Source organism: Hemitrygon akajei, chromosome 10 (genome assembly GCF_048418815.1).
Source record: "Hemitrygon akajei chromosome 10, sHemAka1.3, whole genome shotgun sequence".
Lineage (NCBI taxonomy): Eukaryota > Metazoa > Chordata > Chondrichthyes > Myliobatiformes > Dasyatidae > Hemitrygon > Hemitrygon akajei.
Window position 1 is genome coordinate 159,733,629 of NC_133133.1, and position 20,675 is coordinate 159,754,303.

Consider the following 20,675-nt stretch of genomic DNA (forward strand, 5'->3'; position numbering starts at 1 on the left):
GCTACCCTCAGCCTGCTGCCCCAGCACACAACAGCAAACATGATAGCACTGACCACCACAGACTCGTAGAACATCCTCAGCATTGTCTGGCAGATGTTAAAAGACCTCAGTCTCCTTAGGAAATAGAGACGGCTCTGACCCTTCTTGTAGACAGCCTCAGTGTTCTTTGACCAGTCCAGTTTATTGTCCATTTGTATCCCTAGGTATTTGTAATCCTCCACTATGTCCACACAGACCCCTTGGATGGAAACAGGGGTCACCGGTGCCTTAGCCCTCCTCAGGTCCACCACCAGCTCCTTAGATGTAATTATGTCATTAATAGTACCGTGCGTTGCTGGACCAAGGACACCTCTCATTTCTTGGGACACTGATGAGTTTCAGTGGAACAAAGATTCTGCCATAGAATCACACAGTATGGACTAGTCCTTCAAATAACTGGATCCACATTGACTGTCGAGCACTAACTTTAATTCTGTTTTGTTCGCCCTACATCACATCATTCCCCACCCCACCAGATTCCTGCACTCAACTGCACGGTTGGGTCAATTTACTATGGCAAATTAACATACCAACCTGCACATCTTTGCATTGTGTGGGAGGAAATCCACGTGGTCACCAAGAGAACGTGCAAACTCCTGTTGGATCTCTGTTTGTTTTCTGATCCTTAGGGTTCTTCCAGGAGGCAGGAATGATGAGTAGTCTTAATTCCAACATTTCAGTTTATTTCAGAGTAGAAACAAACACACGGATACTAAGCAAATTAAATATAGAGCCAGAAACGATGCTGAGAGGTAAGTGAATGTGCAACAACAAAAGAATAAAAGAGGCAAAGATGGCATCTCTGAAAAATTCATCACTTTTGTAGATAAGAAATTGCTTAGATAGGAATAATATAGCTAATAATTAAAACAATTACATCATGTGGGTAATTTGTTAATACTTAGCCAATGAAAAATGAGAAACCATTAGTTTAGCTGCTATACTGCTTTCTTCCAGTGAGTGGGGATAAACCATCACATACTGTAAAGAATACATGTTTGTTGCGAGTTACAACATTCCACACGGGTAGGTCACGACTGAACCCAGGCCATTGGGGCTGTGAGGGTGCAACTCTGCATCTTCATTGAGGAGATGATCTGTCACCAACTCCCTGATGTCCCCATCGTTGAAGTTGTTTTCCTGCAACAGGGTATGGAGACCACAGGAAAAGTTACCATTGTATCTGTGAGGCCCAACACCCTCCAATAGCATTAGTTGCTGGGGCGTAATAAAACATGCTTCTGCAAAATTAGCAGGTCAGTCTTGACCTTGTCATGATTATTGAGGTTTCCGACACTTAACAGTGCCGTCATTTTGCTTTTATTGCAAAGCAGTTGGAGTTTATAAATAGGGATGTTTGTTACAATTGTAAAGGTTGCAGCCAAGGTCACAAGGGGAATACTGTGCACTGTTTTGGTCCTCCTGTCTAAGAAAGGACATGGTAGCACTGGAGTTGTCCAAAAGATATTCACCAGCTAATTCCTTGGATGAGAAGGTTGGTCTTAACAAGAGAGGCTGAACATGTTGGGCCTTTATTGTTTGTAGTTTAGAAGAGAGGAAGCTGATCTTATTTAAACAAGCTATTTGTTGAGATGTTTTCAGAGTGAGGGAATTTTGAAATAGAGTCTTTTAAGATGAGCAACTGGTCATTTAAAACCAAGGCAGAAAGAAATTACTTTTTGCAGAGTGGTGAATATCTGGAATTTTTTTGCGCTGACAGTTTATCTGAAACCTCAATAGCAGGGAACAGTGGCTCTACTACCCGAGGTGCTCAAGGGGAGCTAATCCGCCCCAAAACTTGCTGGCCAACATTTATAGATGTGCAACGGAGAGCATACTGACATATGGAACAACAGTGTGGTATCTAGCTGCAGCAAGACAGATCACAGAGCATTCAAACGGGTGATTAGGGTAGCTCAGAACATCATGGGACTCAGCTACCGGACCAGGAGACAATCTACAACTCTTGATGCTTACGGCATGCTCATAACATCATTAAAGACCCAACCCATCCCAGGCACAGTCTGTCCAATCATCTGCCATCTGGTAGGAGATACAGAAGTGTCTTAGCCAAGACAGTAAGACTGAAAAACAGCTTCTTGCTGAGGGCTGTTGTGCAGATGAATAATGCTACACCCCGGCTTGCCAATGGCCCTTGAATGTTATGGACGGTCAAAGCCACTTGTTGCCTGTAAATATGGGATTAAAAAAAAAATTAAGCTGTACTGTATGCATTATAAATACCTGTTTTGCACAAACTGGAGTAGCACTCATCTTAAGCGATGACGATAAAGTTCTATTTTATTCTCTTGTGGAGGCTGGATCAGTAGAATTATTTAAGGTGAAAAGTATAATATCTTGAATAATTGGCAGGGTTGATGGCTATGGATATTTGGCATAGAGAAGGAATTGAGGCTTTTGGTAGTTGGCCAGTGGGTGACATGGTAGTTGGTCAGTGGGTTACAGTACCACTTTAGAGTGTCATTATTCGGCATTCAATTCCGGCCACAGCTTGTAAGGAGTTTGTACATTCTCATAACCATGTGGGTTTCTTCTGGGTGCTCTGTGGGGCCAGGTTCCTGCTCCTATTTTCTTGTGTTGATAGTGCATGCATTAATAAATGTAATCATTAATCTCTTCTTCATTTAATAATAATAGATATGGTCTAAAGGCACATCACAATTAGTCTAAGAATGGGAACTTGCTGCATATGTCCAGGTCTTTACACTTCAGGCTGCTGATTTCTGCTGTTATGCCGTTGGCCCCCTCCTTTGTGAAAATCGCAAGAACTCTAGTTAAGGGGGGTCAACTGACCCAAGAGAGAGAGATGTGCGGAAGACCACGTTCTCCCAAGAAGCAGAATAAAGGTGACTTTGACTATTGTCTCATGGAGACCACGTGAAAAGCCCTCGGGCAAAGTGGGCTGGTTGAGAGAGAGATCGCATTACCTGCAACTTGATTGACACCTGCGATCCCGTGAAGAAGTATAAAGGCGGGTCTGAGGGGAGGACCCTCAGAAGCACCCAGACGCACCCAGTAGACACGAGATCGAATTCCCGTGGGAGCGGGACGCCATTTTGAAGGAAGCCACGTGCGGTAGATTCCGAATTTGAATCTGTGGCTAAAACCAACGAAAGACTGCTTTTAAATAACAACAGGGAAGTCTGCTCCCCTGATTCCAAGGATTTGCTCTGCCAAGACGATGGACAAGTGTGTATCTTTTCTAAGTCGTCTCTCTCTCTCTCTCTCTCTCTACAACGAGGAAAAGCCGGCAAACTTCTGAGTGACTCTTTATATTTCCGTTGGACTCCGTATTAACCCCTAGACAACTGTAGAGCTTATTTCTGATTGATTATGGTTACACCGGTGTTTTAGATTGAGTTTTGACGACGTGTATGATCTGAATGTTTTGTATTAACCATACGTTTGTGCCCTTGTTGAATAAAACGTTTGAAAATAGTAGCATCCGACTCAGCTGATCCATCTATCTTTGCTGGTAAGTTACCTGGTTACGGGGTTTTCGTAACACTGCTGTGGAGAATAAGATGCGATTATCAATTGCAAACAAGAGAAAATTTGCAGATGCTGGAAATCCAAGCAACACACAAAATGCTGAAGGAATTCAGCATGTCAGCATCTATGGAAAAAAATATAGTTGACATTTCAAGCCAAGACCCTTCATCAGGTCCTGATGAAGGATCTAGGCCCAAAACATTGACTATACTCTTTTCCTTAGATGCTGTGTGTCCTGCTGAGTTCCTCCAGCATTTTGCGTGTGTTCCTTGGTATTATCAATTGCCACTTTAAGTTTCCTAATGACCTATTTTCACAATATTGTTGTATCTAGATTTCTAGAGCTGGCATTTCTGGCTCTTCATGGTGTTCCTCACAGTTTCCTGGAGTTGTGATGTGTCTCAGATTCTGGGAGCCTGTGAAACACGTTGTTAAATGCTGAACTGGAAGTCCACATGATTAATGAACATTCTCTCCACATTATTTTACTTAACTCTTTAATCAAAATCTCTCGTTAAATCACATATAGCCTTCTCCCTAATCAGTTACCATCCAGTGTCCAGTTACTGTTTGGCCATTCAGCCTGCCACGCTTAAGTTTACATTGACCAAAAAGTACCTTTCGATTTACCAGCACTTGGTCCATTTCATACTACAAGTCATAGAGCAATACAGCACAGATACAGGCCCTTCGGCTGAACCAGCTGTGCTGACCATGGTGCCCAGCCAGCTCATCCCAATTTCCTGCATTTGGCCCATATCCCTCTAAGCCAGGGAGTTACCAACTTTTTTTAGGCCATGGACCAATAGCATCAAGCAAAGGGTTTGTGGACCCCAGGTAGGGAAGCCCAGCCCTTCTGTGCATCTATCCAATGATAGTACTGTACCTCCCTCAACTACTTCATTCCACACACTCACCACCCTCTGTGAGAAGAAGTTGCTCCTCAGTTCCTGTTTAAATCCTTCCCCTCTCACTCTAGTTTCGGCCCCTAGTTTTGTACTCCCTTTCCTTGAGGAAAAGATTTTATTATCCATCCTGTCTACGCATCTTATAATTTTAAACATTTCGAAAAGCTCACACCTGATTTTCCTAAATTCCAAGGAATAATGACTTAGTCTGGTCAGCTTCTCTCTGTAACTCCAGCTCTCTAGTACTATCAATATCTCTGTAAATCACAAGGGTCCCAGCACTGACTTCAGTGGCACGTTGCCTTTGTCATTCAGGTGCATGTCCAGAAGCTTTTTAAATGTTGTCTGGTCAACACCATCCCTGTATTTGTTAGCTTGAGCATAATTTGCCTGATGCATAGGGATGCTTAGCATATCAGACAGGACCTCCTTAGTTCAACAGTGAATTGACTAACTTTGTAGAGGACAGACATTTTATACAACTTTTCCGAGGCTGGGTAACTGATCTGCAAAGATCAAGACCCGTGTCCAGAATGCCCAAATGGCCAGGATCCTACTTACTGAAACATCTTCAGCCAAGTGGAACTTCCTGGGAAGGCACACGATCTCACATACCTGTATTTCACTCACCATTTCTTCAGTGCCTGTTCACATATATATTGACTGCTGACTAACCTGTGTCTCTTGTCTAATTTACTGTCAAAACCTGAATGGGACTGCTGCTGCAGATGAAAGAAAAAAATGAGGACACGGAGGGCAAAAAGAAAAAAAACATAGAAACATAGATAACCTACAGCACAATACAGGCCCTTTGGTCCACAATGCTGTGTTGAACACGTACTTAGCTAAACCCACAGCCCTCTATTTTTCTAAGCTCCATGTACCCATCCAGGAGTCTCTTAAAAGACCCTATCTCTATCTGCTTCCACCACCATTGCCAGCAGCCCATTCCATGCACTCGCCACTCTCTGAGTAAAAAACTTATCCCTGACATCTCCTCTGTACCTGCTTCCAAGCACCTTCAAGTTTTAAAGTGCCCTCTTGTGTTAGTCATTTCAGCTCTGGGGGGAAAAAAAGCCTCTGATTATCCACACGATCAATGCCTCTCATTAGCTTATACACCTCTATCAGGTCACCTCTCATCCTCTGTCCCTCCAAGAAGAAAATGCCGAGTTCACTCAACCTATTCTCATAAAGCATACTCCCAAATCCAGGCAACATCCTTGTAAATCTCCTCTGCACCCTTTCTATGGCTTCCATGTCCTTCCTGTAGTGAGGCGACCAGAACTGAGCAAGTGGGGTCTGACCAGGGTCCTGTATAGCTGCAACATTACCTCTGAACTCAATCTTCTTAAATTCTTAGCTCTGGCAAGATTCGATGATACATACAACGATGCAGCTGTTGCGCTCTCTCGTGCAGAAGTTGACTTCCAGATAGAAACGGAGTGCTTGTATGATGCTATCATATTTGCAATTTTTTGTTTGAGTTGATCTGATTTTGCAGGGTAGCTGGCATTAAAACTGGCAGTGTGCATAGTGTTGAACTGCCGCTTTAGATTTTCTGATGTGCAGACAGCTACGGACTGCATGCATATTAAGCACGTCGGTTTAGCATTGGCATGGTCCGGCAAAATAAAACAAAACCGATCAGTCCAGTCAGATTTGAACTGAAGGTTTTCCTGGTCGACTGCGCTTTTTCGCGCAGGCCATGCTGTTCTTGGTTTTAGGGTCCGTGACTTGCTACTGGTAACAATTCGCTTATAACCATATAACAATTACAGCACGGAAACAGGCAATCTCCGCCCTTCTAGTTCGTGACGAACGCTTACTCTCACCTCGTCCCACCTACCTGCACTCAGCCCATAACCCTCCATTCCTTTCCTGTCCATATACCTATCCAATTTTACTCTAAATGGCAATATCGAACCTGCCTCTACCACACCTACTGGAAGCTCGTTCCACACAGCTACCACTCTCTGAGTAAAGAAGATCCCCCTCGTGTTACCCCTGAACTTTTGCCCCCTAACTCTCAACTCATGTCCTCTTGTTTGAATCTCCCCCACTCTCAATGGAAAATGCCTATCCACGTCAACTCCATCTATTCCCCTCATAATTTTAAATACCTCTATCAAGTCCCCCCTCAACCTTCAACGCTCCAAAGAATAAAGACCTAACTTGTTCAACCTTTCTCTGTAACTTAGGTGCTGAAACCCAGGTAACATTCTGGTAAATCTTCTCTGTACTCTCTCTAGTTTGTTGACATCTTTCCTAAAATTCGGTGACCAGAACTGAACACAATACTCCAAATTCGGCCTTACCAATGCCTTGTACAATTTTAACATTACGTCCCAACTCCTATACTTCTCAGATGACAGGCGGGCCGCTTTCTAGTCGAGGACCGCAGGTCACAGTGCACGGTGTGGGATGAGGTTAGAGCAGCGCGCACTTTAGTTACATGTTATGACAGGTGAGTGCCAATGTTGGGGTGGTGTGCTCTAGAAGTTTGCCCAGCCACCCTGGCGATGTCACGGAGTCTGTGAGTCTGGACTACGGCGGAAACGCCTCACGGCGAGGAGCAGTCGATGAGCTGCTAACCGAGCCTGACGGAGCGCCGGCTCGGCTCTCGGCTCTTCAGGTCTGTTTACCCGGCAGGCCCGGCGGCGCCTCAGTGAGCGGGCTCGGCACCAGTATGACTTCGGCTCTGGAGAGCTACATCAACCGTATCCTTATTCAGGGCCGGGCCGGCCCGGTCTGCTCCGTCGCGGCGGGAAGGAGAGGAGAGGAAGCAGGCAGCATTACATGGTCGGGCTCAGCCTGGCGCTCTGCTCTCAGGATCTTGATTATGTACACTGGGGTGATATTGATGGGCTGGAGTCAGGGTTTCTGTACCCTCAAGTCTGTGCCATCTCTTGAACACAGGATAGGGCCCTTCTTAATGGGGTAGAAGGATTTGAAACACAGGTTTGAGAATGGGGAAGAAATACATTGCGGGCTGTGGTAGTCTGAAGAGACACGAGTGTGAGGTGTTGCACTTTGGGAGGACCAACCAGGGTAGGTCTTACACAGTGAACGGGCGGGTACTGAGGAATGCGGTTGGGCAAAGTGATCTGGGAATACAGGTCCATAATTCATTGAAAGTGGCGTCACAGGTAGATAGGGTTTAAAAAAAAAAGATTTTGGCACATTGGCCTTCAGAAATCCAAAGTATTGAGTACAGGAGTTGGGATGTTGTAGTTATATAAGATGTCGGTGAGGCCCAATTTGGTGCATTGTGTGCAGTTTTGGTCACCTACCTACGGGAAAGATGTAAACAATGTTGAAAGAGGACAGGTAAAATTTAAAAGTATGTTGCTGGGTCTGGAGGATCTGAGTTACAAGGGAAGATTGAATAGATTAGGACTTCACTCCGTAGAATGTAGGTTGAGAGGGCATTTGATAGAGGTATACAAAATTCTTAAGTGTATAAAAAGGGTAAAGGCAAACAGGCTTTTTCCACTGAGGTTGTGTAGGATTATAAGTAGAGGTCATGGGTTAAGGGTGAAAGGTGAAAAGTTTAAGGGGAACATGATGGGAAATTTCTGTGCTCGGAGGGTTGTGAGAGTGGAGTGAGCTGCCAGCACAAGTGGTGTGTTCACGCTCAATGTCAACATTTAAGAGAAGTTTGGATATGTATATGGATGGTATGGGCATGAAGGACTATGCCGATTGATGTGGACTAGATGGGCCAAAGGATCTGTTTCTGTGCTGTAATTTCCTATGACTGTGAACAAGATAAATTATGATTACAGCTGTGTGGATTCTTATAAGTCTTGATTCAGTTGCATATGAACGCAGAGATTGAATTGTGTGATGGAAGAAGCTGTGAATTCCAGCTATTGGGGATAGGTCAGTGGAGAAATATGTGGATTCTGTTAGAGGTTCAGAAACCCTATCTTCCCTTTCTGGAGTCTAATATAAACTGTGATTATTGAGGTAAAGTGTGAAATTGAGGTTAGTGAAAAAGCTTGATGTTGGCAAAAGCATGGCAGTGTGTCTGTCTCTATGTTAACTATTAGTATTTGGTTTAATGTTGATTGTGCAGTGGAGACAAATGGATTTACCTTAACCTGAGTTTTCAGGTACAGTTGCAGTGGTCACAGCAGACGGAAGAATGATTGTGGTAAGTTAACCTTCATGTTGGAATTCTTACAAATGAAGTATGTATTTATACTTCTGTTTTCTGAGAGAACTTAATTGGTTGCCTATGGTGCTGGCTGATTAAAAATCAGATTTAGTTGCCTGAATTTATTATGTTCCCCTTGTAGATTTATTTGTTCCATAACATTCTGGAAATTGTAGATGTAAATTGATTTGCTATTAAGCTAAATATGATTTACATTGGATAGTTAATTTTTCCTGAACTTATATATATTAATTTGTACTGTGAAAGTAATTTTTGTGACTGCTTAAATCACTTAAGGTTCTCAGAAAGCTGCTCAATCACCAATAGCAGCTCAAGACTGCTCAAGCTGCTCTCCCAGTCTTGATACCTAATAATTTCTGTGGCTAAACACCAGTTGGTCCCGTCTCTTAGAATCGTTACCTAATGATTGCTGGTGGTGTCACAGTGGCCCAGTATTCACTTCCCTTTGATCAGTGGATGGTTTTCAGGTGTCATTTGATGTAATTGGTCTCCAAAATCCAGAATGGCTTGGACCCTTTCAGTCAGCTCCATCACTGTACGTACTCAGACACCTGTGCATTTTGTTTTCAAATCTGTGTCTCAAAGAATCTTTGCTTCCTATTTTTCCCCTTTGGCTTTTGCTGGTGTCCTTGCTTGGAATGTATTTGCAAAATTATGATATGTGTTGACCATCTCGTGTCATTATGTAAGGTGTGATGCCACACATCTTCCACCCTCTCATTCCCCACCTCCTTCCCTTTATTCCATGGTCCACTGTCCTCATCCATCAGATTCCAGCTTGTTTAGCCCTTTGTCTCTTGCACTTATCAACTCCTAGCTGCTCAGATCACTCCTAACCTCCACCCACCTACCTTCCTCAACTCACCTGGATTCATCCATCATCTGCCTCCACCCGCCCACTTTCTTTCCAGCACGATAAAGAGTTGGTGCATAATGTCAACAGTTTACTTCCCCCCCCCCCCAATAGATGCTACCTGACCTGCTGAGTTCCTCCAGTATTTTGTGCATGTTTGTCCAGATCTCCAGCATTTACAGTTTTTCATGTGATTGCATTGGGGTCAGGGTTGTCTTCAAGGTTGTTGGGGAATACAAAAAAAACTGTACCAACTAACATAAGTTTTTTAGCACATGCATGTCAAGAAATTTGAACTGCTTTCACTTGTTTCATTTTAACGGCAGGGTACGCTAAAAGGATTTGATCAGACCATCAACCTAATCCTAGACGAAAGTCATGAGCGAGTATTTAGTTCACAACAAGGTGTGGAACAAGTAGTACTCGGCTTATACATAGTGAGAGGAGACAATGTGTAAGTATTTGGGGATTTACTTGATTTTCTACCGATGAAGGATTTGAGAGCACAAGAAAATAGGAGTATGAATAGGCCACGTAGCCTTACATACCTGTCTCACCACTCAACATAATACTGCAGATCTTTGTTGGCCTTAGTTCCTCTTCTGTGCCAATTCCTCAAAGGCCTCTAGTCCCCAGTCTTTAAAAATTATCTGTTTCCACCTTAAATACTTCCAGTAATCTAGCCCCTACAATTCTCTGGGTGGAGAATTCCAGAGATTCACCATTTGTTGTGAAAAGAAATTTCTGGCATTGGAGAGGGTCCAGAGATTCTCTTCAGCCACCTCTTTCAGAACTGTGGGGTGTATACCTTCCAGTCCAGGTGATGTATCTACCTTCAGACCTTTCATTTTCCCCAAAACTTTCTCTCTTCTTATAGTAATTTAATACACTTCATGACCCTTGACACTTGGAACTCCCACCATACTGCAAGTGTCTTCTACTGTAAAGACTGATGCAAAATACTTATTCAGTTTGTCCGCAATTTTGTTGTCCCCCATTACTACCTCTCCACATCGTTAACCAGTGGTCTGATATCCACTCTCGTCTGTTTTACGTTTTATGTATCTGAAGAAACTTCTGGTATCCTCTTTAATATTATTGGCTACCTAACTTTAGTATTCTGTCTTTACCTTAACTTTTTAATTGTCTTCTATTGATTTTTAAAAGCTTCCTGATTGCCTAACTTCCCACTAATTTATGATCTATTATATGTCCTTACTTTGGCTTTGATTTCTCTTGTTAGTTACAGTTGTGTCACTTTAGAATACTTTTTCTTCTTGGAGATGTATATATCCCGTGCCTTCCAAATTGCTTCCAGAAATTCCAGCCATTCTGCTCTACCGCCATCCCAGCCAGTGTTCTTTTCCCATCAATTCTGGCCATCTCCTCTGTCATGCCTCTGTAATTTCCTTTTCTCCGTTGTAATACTGAAACATCTGTTCATTGCACAATACCCAATCCAGAATAGCTGGTTCTCTGGGCTCAACAACGAGCTGCTCTAAGAGGTCATCTCAAGGCACTCTAGAAATTCCCCTTCCTGTAATCCAGCACCAACCTGATTTTCCCAATCTACCTGCATATTGAAATCCCCCTTTTGGCATGTATTTTCTATCTCCTGTTGTAATTTGTAGGCCATACCCTTACTACTTTTTGGGGGTCTGTATACAACTCCCATCAGAGATTTTTTACCCTTGCAGTTCCTTAGCTCTATCCACAAGGATTCAACACTTTCTGACTCCATGCCACCTCTTTCTAACGATTTGATTTCACTTTTACCAACAGAGCAACACAGCCCCCTCTACTTTCCTGCCTGTCCTTTCGATACATTGTATATCCTTGGACATTAAGTCCCCTGCTGTAGTTTTCTTTCAGCCCTTTCATTCTGTTGACTGCAGTTTTGCCCTATCAGCAGACTCCCCTCACTACATATTGCCTCTGTTTGTAAACCAGCTACCTCGTCTTCAGCACTATTATCCGCATTTTGCATGGTATTTGTTGCATTGATAGGCAGCTCAGGACACCAGTGGCACCATGCTCAACCTTTAGATTCCTGACTGTCTAAGGTCTCAACAACATCTACCTCCACAATCTCTCCACTGTCTGTCCTGACCGCCCGAAACGTCGACTGTACTTCTTCCTATAGATGCTGCCTGGCTTGCTGCGTTCCACCAGCATTTTGTGTGTCTTAATTGAATTTCCAGCATCTGCAGGTTTTATTGTATTTGCACTAACTGTTATAGCAGTCTGGTTCCCATTCCCCATGAAACTCTAGTTTAAACCCCGCCATGCAGTATTAACAAACCTTCCCACTAGAATATTAGTTCCCCTCCAGTTCAGGTGCAAACCATCCTTTCTGTACCTGTCCTGAGAGACAGTGATCCAAAAATCTTATGCCTTCCTTCCTATACTAACTCACAAGCCATGTATCCTGAGATCACAATTTGAAGGTCCTGCCTTTCAACTTAGCACCTAAATCCCTGTGCAGAACCTTTCCACTTATCCTACCCATGTCATTGGTACCTACATGGACCATGACTTCTGGCTGTTCACCCTCCCACTTCAGAATGCTGAGGACTCTATCTGAGATATCCTGGACACTGGCACCCAGGAGGCAACATACCATCCGGGAATCTTGTTGCCCACAGAACCTCCTGTACATTCCCCTAACCAGTGTTCCTCTTCACCCTTCCCTCCTGAGTCACAGAAGCAAACTCAGTGCCAGAGACTTGCCTACTGCTACTTTCCTCTGTTAGGTCATCCCCTTCCCCCTCTCCTGACAGTATTAAAACTGATATACCTGTTTTAGGGGAATAGCCACAGGGGTACTCTACACCTTGGGTGTAACTACTACTCTACATGTCCTATCACTGCTTCAGTCTCCCGAATGATCTGGAGTTCATCCAGTTCCAGTTCCAAATCCTTAATGTAGTTTGTTAGAAGCTGCAGCTAGATGCACTCCTCACAGTTGTAGTTGACAGAGACACTCAGGGTCTCCCTGCCTTCCCACATCCCTCAGGAGGAGCATTTCACTATCCTGCCTGTCATCCCTACTGTCCTGTCTGAGCAGGTATAAAGAAAACAAAAAAAAGTGTTTCTTTTGCTTTCTCTGAGTGAAGCCTCTCTTCGCTGAAGCCTCGAAGATCTAAAGCTTTAAGATCACCCTTCATGTCCAATCAAAAGATGGCCACTGCGCTTGCCCCTCCCTTTACTTTGCTCTGATCTATCCCTAACGTTAATTGGTCACTGGTCTAAACTCTGTTATGCTGCCGCAACCTGCTCCTGTCTTTTATCCTTGGAGTGTGGACCTGATTGTAGTCCCCTCCTCTCCAAGCTTCCAATGTCCAGATTGGTTGTTGGTCAAAGCTCTATTACCTTCGAGTTTATTAGAGCTCTATTTAACTTAGAGTTTATCTGGTCTGGGAAAATGACAGATTAGTAATTACTCTAAATTGTATTGGAAGCTGTTTTCCACCCTTCAATATTTGTAGGTTTACTTTGGATGAGTTGATTTGTAATGCCTTGCGTTACTAGTGTAAAAATAAGTTATATACAACTACTCTTAATGACATTCTCTATTTCAGGGCAGTAATTGGTGAAATAGATGAAGAAACAGATTCTGCTTTGGATTTGGGAAATATCAGAGCTGAACCTCTAAATTCTGTGGTACATTGAAAATATAAGAACTTTAAATGCATAGATCGCCTGAGGAGAATTGGAACTGATGCATAACCCTTTAGGATATTTGCAGTTCTGAAGGAAGAAAAGTTACTTCATACCCGAGTATTTTTATGTTTTTGTAGTTTGCATATTTACATAAATTTTCTTATGTATTGAGTTCTTGTTGACCAATTGAAAATAAAATAAAAAATAAAATTTTAAACTATACATTGAGCAGTTGGTAAAGTTGTTATCTTTTAAACCATAACTAAATAGCTAATGTTTGCAAACTGACAGATGATTATAAACAGAATCTAGTTCCCTGATTTTGATTTTTTTTTGCATTAGCTTGCAATTTAAATGTATTATTCTAAAATCCTTTTGGAAAGTAGAATACACAAGGCCTATGTTTCTTTACCATTTTTGAGATACTCTTAACTGTTCATTTGCTGCTAACTTTGAAAATTCTGGTACACCTAGCAGATGGGAGAGCTTCCACGAACAGAGAAGCAGTTAAAAGTTGCAGGTTGAACTTTTATCAGATTTTTCAGTTTCCTCTTTCAAATATCTGATATTCATGAATGATTCCTGATGTGTGGCTGCTTTGATTTAAATTCTGTCAAATTGATTTCAAATTAGCTGCAGTTTAATACTAGCAGTAGCAGTGTAGTGAATTGTTTTAGGAAAACAGTAAATTTTTAATGATTATTTTCTCTGGAATATTTTGGCAGATTTGTGACTAAAATGGACCAAATTTGTGGTAGGAAATTTGATGGTCCAGAGAAATTTTTTTTTGAGATAAATCCTCCTCTTCACTTAGCAATTGGAAAATCTCCCAAAAACCTGCAGATATCAGGACAAGAGCTATGATGCTCACATAGGGCATAAACTCCTGTTGGCCAGAAAGAATGACAATCTTCAAATCAGTGAATTCAAATGAATCAAGGACAGTGGAAACAGTTTTTGTTCTTGCCGTGTGCTTGCGGGATGGAGGCTACTATTTTGTGAAGACACTCGATTCTCCATTTTGTGAGTTTGACATGCTGGACTTGATTAGTGTTTTAAAGAAGACACAAAGACCAGGTAATCTGCTGGACTGGAGGTCATTTCCAAATAAGGAGTTGTTTGTGAGGTGTTCTTTGGTTGGCTAGAACATGCAGACTTGTGAATGCCTGAGGTGATTCAAGCTCATTGCTGACTGAGAACAAAGAGCCATGAGTCAACAACTGTCCCTTGATGTAGAAAGGACAATAGATGGAGGCTGCTTGGACCAGAGCCAGGTGTTAAAGGCCAGACATATGACCTGCGACCAATGACATGGGAATGCGACATTTGAATTGATAAGCAATGGATATAAAAGTGGATGCTTTGTGTGCGCCGGTGGCGGTAACTTCGAAGAATAACCATCGCAGACACAAGCGAGAAGAACCCTGAGTGAACACGTGGAGAGTGAGTCGGGACCACGAAGAACAAGGAGCGCCTGGCCAGTGTAAATTCCTCCGCCCGGGTAATACCTTTGCTATTCTTTGACTATCCAGGAGTCAGGGGTACTTAGCAGTTGTGCACACAAGGTATTTAGTATATGAATTCACGTATTTGTTAGTTTGAACAATAAAGGTAATTGTCAGTAAATACAGATCTCTCTGTGCTTCACTCAGAATCATTGGAAGAGGTAGAAGCGGTATCTCTCTCTCCTCTCTTTTCCAACACTCCACTACACTTCAGTTGGATTGAATAGCCCATTTCTGATTGTACTTTAAAAAACCGAAAAAGGAAGGTAAAATTAAAGCTGTCATTTAGGTTGAAGGGCTTGTCCATGAACTGGACATCCATACATGCCCAGTATGAATGATAAGAGTGTATCAACTCTGAAGGTCTACCCTTTTGTGTCCTATTAAATATCTTTTGCTCTATTTATGGTAGAGTTTGTGGGTCCCACATTTACATTGTTCACCATCTCAGAACCTACAGCAGTAGAAGTGGAAGCAAATAATTTCTGACCTTGAGGTGCAACAGAAGAGGGATAGATACTCTTCTCTGCAGCCATGAATGATTGTGAATCCCAAAAGCTATGTTACATGCATATCTGTTTGGAGTTAGGCATCATAACTCCATCATAATGATCACCATAACGATCATAAGTCATGCAGAAACCAGAGCAAATATGGTTTTGCTGAAAGAATATGAGCAGATAAAGTTAGAAAACAGAACTGTATAAAAAAAAATATGGATTGCTATGTAAGCTGTGTGAAAATGGGTCAATACAATCAGAGCTGAATTCAAGTCACAAAGTTTGAAGTGGGTGATGTGGGTTTCTGTTGAAGGCACAGGGGTGTCACAGCTAGTGCCAAGGACCCAAGTTCATTGCTGACCTGCTGTGTGAAGTTTGCATGTTTCACAACCATGTAGCTTTGCTCCCACTCCCTAATGTGCCACTGCAGGAATCATAGCTGTATCTGTGCAGAAACACAAAGGTCTCAGCAAATGATTTTGACAAGAGGATCATTTGTAACAAACAGAATGCAGATACTATAAAGTTTAATGTGTGATTTGAAAGTATATAGAGAGTGTATATACAATCAAGTCACACAGGTGGACTAATGGTATGAAATGAGTGCTGGAAAAATGTGAAGCCAATCACTTTAACTGAAAAAAGTGGAAAAGCAAATAAAGTTCAATACTGCACACAGAACGAAAAGACAATCTTTCTCCCTTGAAACCAGCAAGGGAAAATAAACAAATACAGGAAAACGTGGCATTTTATTTTGCCAAAGGTAGAAAGTAAACTTGTAATGGAAAAAATTCAGAATGTGACAAGAACAAGACATAAAATGGTTTATGATTTTAAAGGAAATACACCATATTTAAAATATTCATGAAATTAAGATTCTATATTTTAAATATACCCAGAGAATTTAATAATCTTTTATTTATTCAGACAAGAGTGAATAATAAACAGTCTCCAGTTCACATTGTACCAATTGTATAAATTTGACATCTGCTTTGTGAATCCACCGAAATGAACACTCAAAGTATAAATATAGTTTATCATTTCTGAAGATTTTTTAAACATTAACCTCATTTCAACACTATTGCAAAAAGTTAAGGAGGATGTTGTATTGGATATTTACACAATTCAATGTCACAATTTTCAGGATACTGGAAATACTAGAGGTGACATTGGAATGGATGGGTTAAAGGAGAGAAGGAAGACACACTTGCTGGTGGTTGTGCTTGATCAACTTTTACAAATCAACACTTATAAAAGAGACATCACTTCTGAGGTAGATAGACCCACTGCAGCCAATGGCATTTTGAAAGCACCAGTTTACAGGAAGCAGTTATTCCAGCAGATGGCACCATCTCAATAAAGCTGCCTCTCTGTTGGACTCAGTGGATGTATGTAAACAAACAATGAATTTAAAAACTGTCAATAAAACGGAAATGCTACTTACATGGAATTAAATGTTTTTCAATAGGATCCATTTATATAAGAACCAGTGAATTTTATTAAACTTGTTTAATTTTGATAACTGAGCCAATTAATTCTGTGGACAATTTTTTTTCCACCAAAATATATTGCATGAGGTTCAGAGATCATGGAATGGGTTTTTTTTGGTTGGAATAATCAAAGCATCACATGAGTATGGAAAATATTAATTAAAATTCTTAGGTCCATTTGATGATACTTATTTTACTCGATGATTAGAGGCTGCATTTAAAGACAATGTTATAAGATGGGTTTAAAAATAACTGGGTTGTTTATAGTATTATTGTGATAATACATGCTCAAAATATTAAACTTCCTACACTAAATGAATTCTTGTATCATACAAGAAAACTTGTACAGTGCAATGCCTTTGTACCATGTACCAAAACAAGTTCTTAAAATCTTGGCATTATTTCACAAGGTAAACTAGTGTAGAATAAATACAGTATGACAATGAAATAAACATCAAGCATATGGCAATTTTACCAAGGTATTATTTACAAAATCAGTTTTGGAACAGTTTGTGATTAAGATGCACTTTGATAAAATGTTTCTTATTCAAATAATGAATGTTAATAGTTATAAGAAACAGTTCTGTCAGTATTGGCATTGCAACATCTGCAACAATAAAAATAAGTCCTGTAGAGTAATTTACACAAAAATATTCCTGAGCAAAAAATTGCAGAAATATAAAATTTAACATTTTAATCAATTAACTAATGTATTGATTATATTAACAAACTATTATTGGATGAATACATACAATATGTAATTCTGACCTGCTTTATATAGGATCTTAATATTAAATATATGGTGCGATTCAAATCAGGTAATTGTCCTTTAAAACCTTCCGGTACTGTGCTATGCTTGTAGTTAGAGGATCCTGAATTTGGTTTGAATTTGTCAGGGAGAAACTAGTAGATCCCATAGGTGAGATATGTGAACACACATCCAAATCGGCATAGGCTGGAACACAAATTTTAGACATTAGTTTAATTGAAACTGCTTTCTAAAGATGCCACCTATATTCTCAAAGCAACTTTTGATTCAGTTGTATGAATGATTCATGTAGACTTGCCTCTCCATTCTAGCACGTTGTTCTACATGCTCCTTTACATCCATTCTTCTAAAACACTTACTGTACTTTTACCCTTAAAATTAAAAGTTTTGATCCTTCCCATAGCCCCTAGCACACTTTACGACCACTTCAATGAAGGCAAAGTAAAAGAAAGGGTCGTCAAACTATTTTGCTTATTCGTCTGGTATTTTTCAAAATACAGTTTGGTTCGATGGACCATTTCTGAAATTCCATGTTCAATTAGAGAAGGAGAAACGAGCATTAAGAAAGGCAAATCAATGCAGGTTATTTCCAAACACAATTTATAAACAGGTTACCTAATGATAAAGGAAAAATGAGGGGGAGAAAAGAAAAGGAGTATGGAGCTAAAAGGCTGCTTTTATACAGTAATTACAGAAATGTATAATATTTGATATAAATTATGCAACAACATTTTTCTGAAACTAGAATTTCAATATAGTTACACCTAACGTAACTACGCTTACCAAGTTACACCTACAACTTCAAATACGGTACTTTATTTTAATATTAAGAGCTTAGAATTACCAGCAGGCTGTGTTTAAAATTAGTCCAGTAATTAAATAATATATGTTCTACATTCCCTTTTATTACCTTGAGCAAGCTCTTTGTTAATACTTTTCCTCAATTCATCCCGCATCTGAAATGATAAATAGATGAATGTAATTTATTTTGCTTTTTGGAAACTGAAAAATAATGAATTAGACAAAAAACTAAAAGTGCAAATGTTCTTGTGGTTTTAAGAGGAATGAAGTAAAATCAGTAACATTTCTTTCTTAAGATATGATGAATTAATTTCAAGTTTCTTCCTGCTGATATTTTATTCCTTTCTGGCACAGCTGTGGTTGCTCACCTTCAAACTTGGCGGAGTTTCCACAAAAATACAAAACAAAAATAATAAAAATGATTTGTAAAAGATATGCAACAGAATGGATTGAGATTTGACAGAAAAAAAAATGCACCAATATCAAGTCTCGAGCAGATACACATTGTGAATGCGATCAAGCACTTTGTTGTGGGCTGCAAAATTATGTGGGACTGAGTTTTTACCTATTTTTATTAAAACATTAAATCAAGGAAGTACAATGTTTCTGCAGCTTCTGTGAGAGATGGCTGAAGATGTTCTATAGGTCAGTTGTGGAGAGCGCCCTCTTCTTTGTGGTGGCGTGTTCGGGAGGAAGCATTAAGAAGAGGGACGCCTCACGTCTTAATAAGCTGGTAAGGAAGGCGGGCTCTGTTGTGGGCAAAGTACTGGAGAGTTTAACATCGGTAGCTGAGCGAAGGGCGCTGAGTAGGCTACGGTCAATTATGGATAACTCTGAACATCCTCTACATAGCACCATCCAGAGACAGAGAAGCAGTTTCAGCGACAGGTTACTATCGATGCAATGCTCCTCAGACAGGATGAAGAGGTCAATACTCCCCAATGCCATTAGGCTTTACAATTCTACCGCCAGGACTTAAGAACTCTTTAAAAGCTATTATTAATGCTTTTTGAGATAGTGATTTAGATGCATATCATATTTTTTACTGAGTTAAGTATTGTATGTAATTAGTTTTGCTACAACAAGTGTATGGGACATTGCAAAAAAAGTTGAATTTCCCCATGGGGATGAATAAAGTATCTATCTATCTATCTATCTATTTTGGTGGCAACTATTCAGCATATCACATGGGAAGAATGTAATGAAGTGGGTACTTTAGTCTGAAGCACATTTGAAAAGCATTCCGAGGTTTGCATTTATAAAATTTGGTCCAATACTTCATTAAATTTATTCTCCTCTGTTTTACAACACCATTTTCGTGCTTCCAGAGTTGCTGTTGGTAATTCGCTATAAAGGAGGAGATGCTTGGGATGATAAACAAATTTAACTTTCTAAGTGAATACTACCCCTTTGGTACCCAAATCCCCTTGTCTGGAGAGCTTGTGAAACTGCTGTAAACTAAGCACAAATGGGTTCTATTTGCTAAAGGAAGGTGGGTTCTGTATTGCATTACAAAATGTAATTATATTGAATGCTTCTTCAGAAAGACATTGATAATACAGGTTAATGCGACTTCTACTGATGATGATAATGATGACAGGGCTTAGTGTTATCTGGCACTGTAATATGTAGTCTAGCAGGGATGTAGCCTGTCTATCAGATGTCAAAAAAATACAACTAAAATGCAGTGATGGATGTGGTATTGCCTAATGCTTAATCGTATCAGAAAATTTCAGCAATTCTAATCCCATTTATAATATTGGTAACAATATTTGCATTGGAGGAGTTAAAGGCTATTTATAGTAGCAACACATCGATACAATGAGCACTAATGTTAAGCACTGTCCATTGTCCATGCTAATTTCTCTTGACACACTATGCATTGTCAAAAAGACTGATCGTTAAAGGTGAGAGTTGGCTAAGATTGATTGACAAACAGAAACATTACTTTATGGGTCTGACTGTAGGATCAGCAATGATAATCATGGGAGTCTACTAGAGTATTTGAAAGCAGTTAACAGCACTAGACAAAGTGTAAATTTAGGAAAAGGAGATTATTGAGTATGCCGGTAGTTGTGAGTTTACTGAAAGCTCTTTGAAGATATAAAGTACTAATAAGGGATTAATACACAAAATTAAAGCATATGGGATTTTGTTGAATGTACTGTAGCGAATATGAATTGGCAGGCAGGAAACAAAGAACAGGAATAAATCAGCTATTTTCTGAGAGACAGGCGGTGTACAGCATGGTTCAGTGTTTGTTCACATATTACTGGACTGGCTCATGGATCTCGTCTTCCTCTTCCTGAAGTCAATAATCAGCTGCTTGATCTTGCTGACATTGCTGAAATTGTAGTTGTGACACCACTCAACACATAGTTAACTAAAATATACAAGTTTTATTTCTTCTCTTGGAATTTGTTTAATGTGATTGGCTATTCAGGAGCAGGT

At 40.5% G+C, this 20,675-nt stretch overlaps 2 protein-coding genes and 1 long non-coding RNA gene across 3 annotated transcripts in view; 1 reads left to right on the top strand and 2 right to left on the bottom strand.

The window, feature by feature from the left end:
- Positions 1-701: 701 nt before the first annotated feature.
- On the bottom strand, positions 702-6,857 carry LOC140734880 (uncharacterized). The gene is made up of 2 exons (XR_012100634.1): positions 6,779-6,857; positions 702-1,179 (listed from the first exon to the last, which is right to left on the bottom strand). It is a non-coding gene; the product is annotated as an uncharacterized lncRNA (long non-coding RNA).
- A 209-nt stretch (positions 6,858-7,066) lies between these two features.
- lsm8 (LSM8 homolog, U6 small nuclear RNA associated) lies at positions 7,067-13,381 on the top strand. Its single transcript, XM_073059529.1, has 4 exons — positions 7,067-7,180; positions 8,579-8,619; positions 9,823-9,950; positions 13,078-13,381. The coding sequence occupies exons 1-4, from the start codon at positions 7,150-7,152 to the stop codon at positions 13,166-13,168; spliced, it is 291 nt and encodes a 96-aa protein (XP_072915630.1). The 5' UTR covers positions 7,067-7,149; the 3' UTR covers positions 13,169-13,381.
- Positions 13,382-15,932: 2,551 nt separating this feature from the next.
- Positions 15,933-20,675, bottom strand: part of ankrd26 (ankyrin repeat domain containing 26) — a 131,197-nt gene continuing 126,454 nt past the window's right edge. The window contains exons 39-40 of the mRNA XM_073059530.1: positions 18,334-18,379; positions 15,933-17,609 (exon numbers count right to left, since the gene is read on the bottom strand). Of these exons, the coding sequence (XP_072915631.1) occupies positions 17,464-17,609; positions 18,334-18,379 (192 nt within the window). The 3' untranslated portion in view covers positions 15,933-17,463. The remainder of the gene's footprint in view (positions 17,610-18,333; positions 18,380-20,675) is intronic.

Coding starts and splice junctions, on each gene's coding strand:
- lsm8 (XM_073059529.1), top strand. CDS start 7,150: ATGACTTCGGCTCTGGAGAGCTACATCAACC. Junction 7,181..8,578: donor TCTGGAGAGCTACATCAACC/GTATCCTTATTC, acceptor CTGAGTTTTCAG/GTACAGTTGCAGTGGTCACA. Junction 9,951..13,077: donor ATAGTGAGAGGAGACAATGT/GTAAGTATTTGG, acceptor TCTCTATTTCAG/GGCAGTAATTGGTGAAATAG.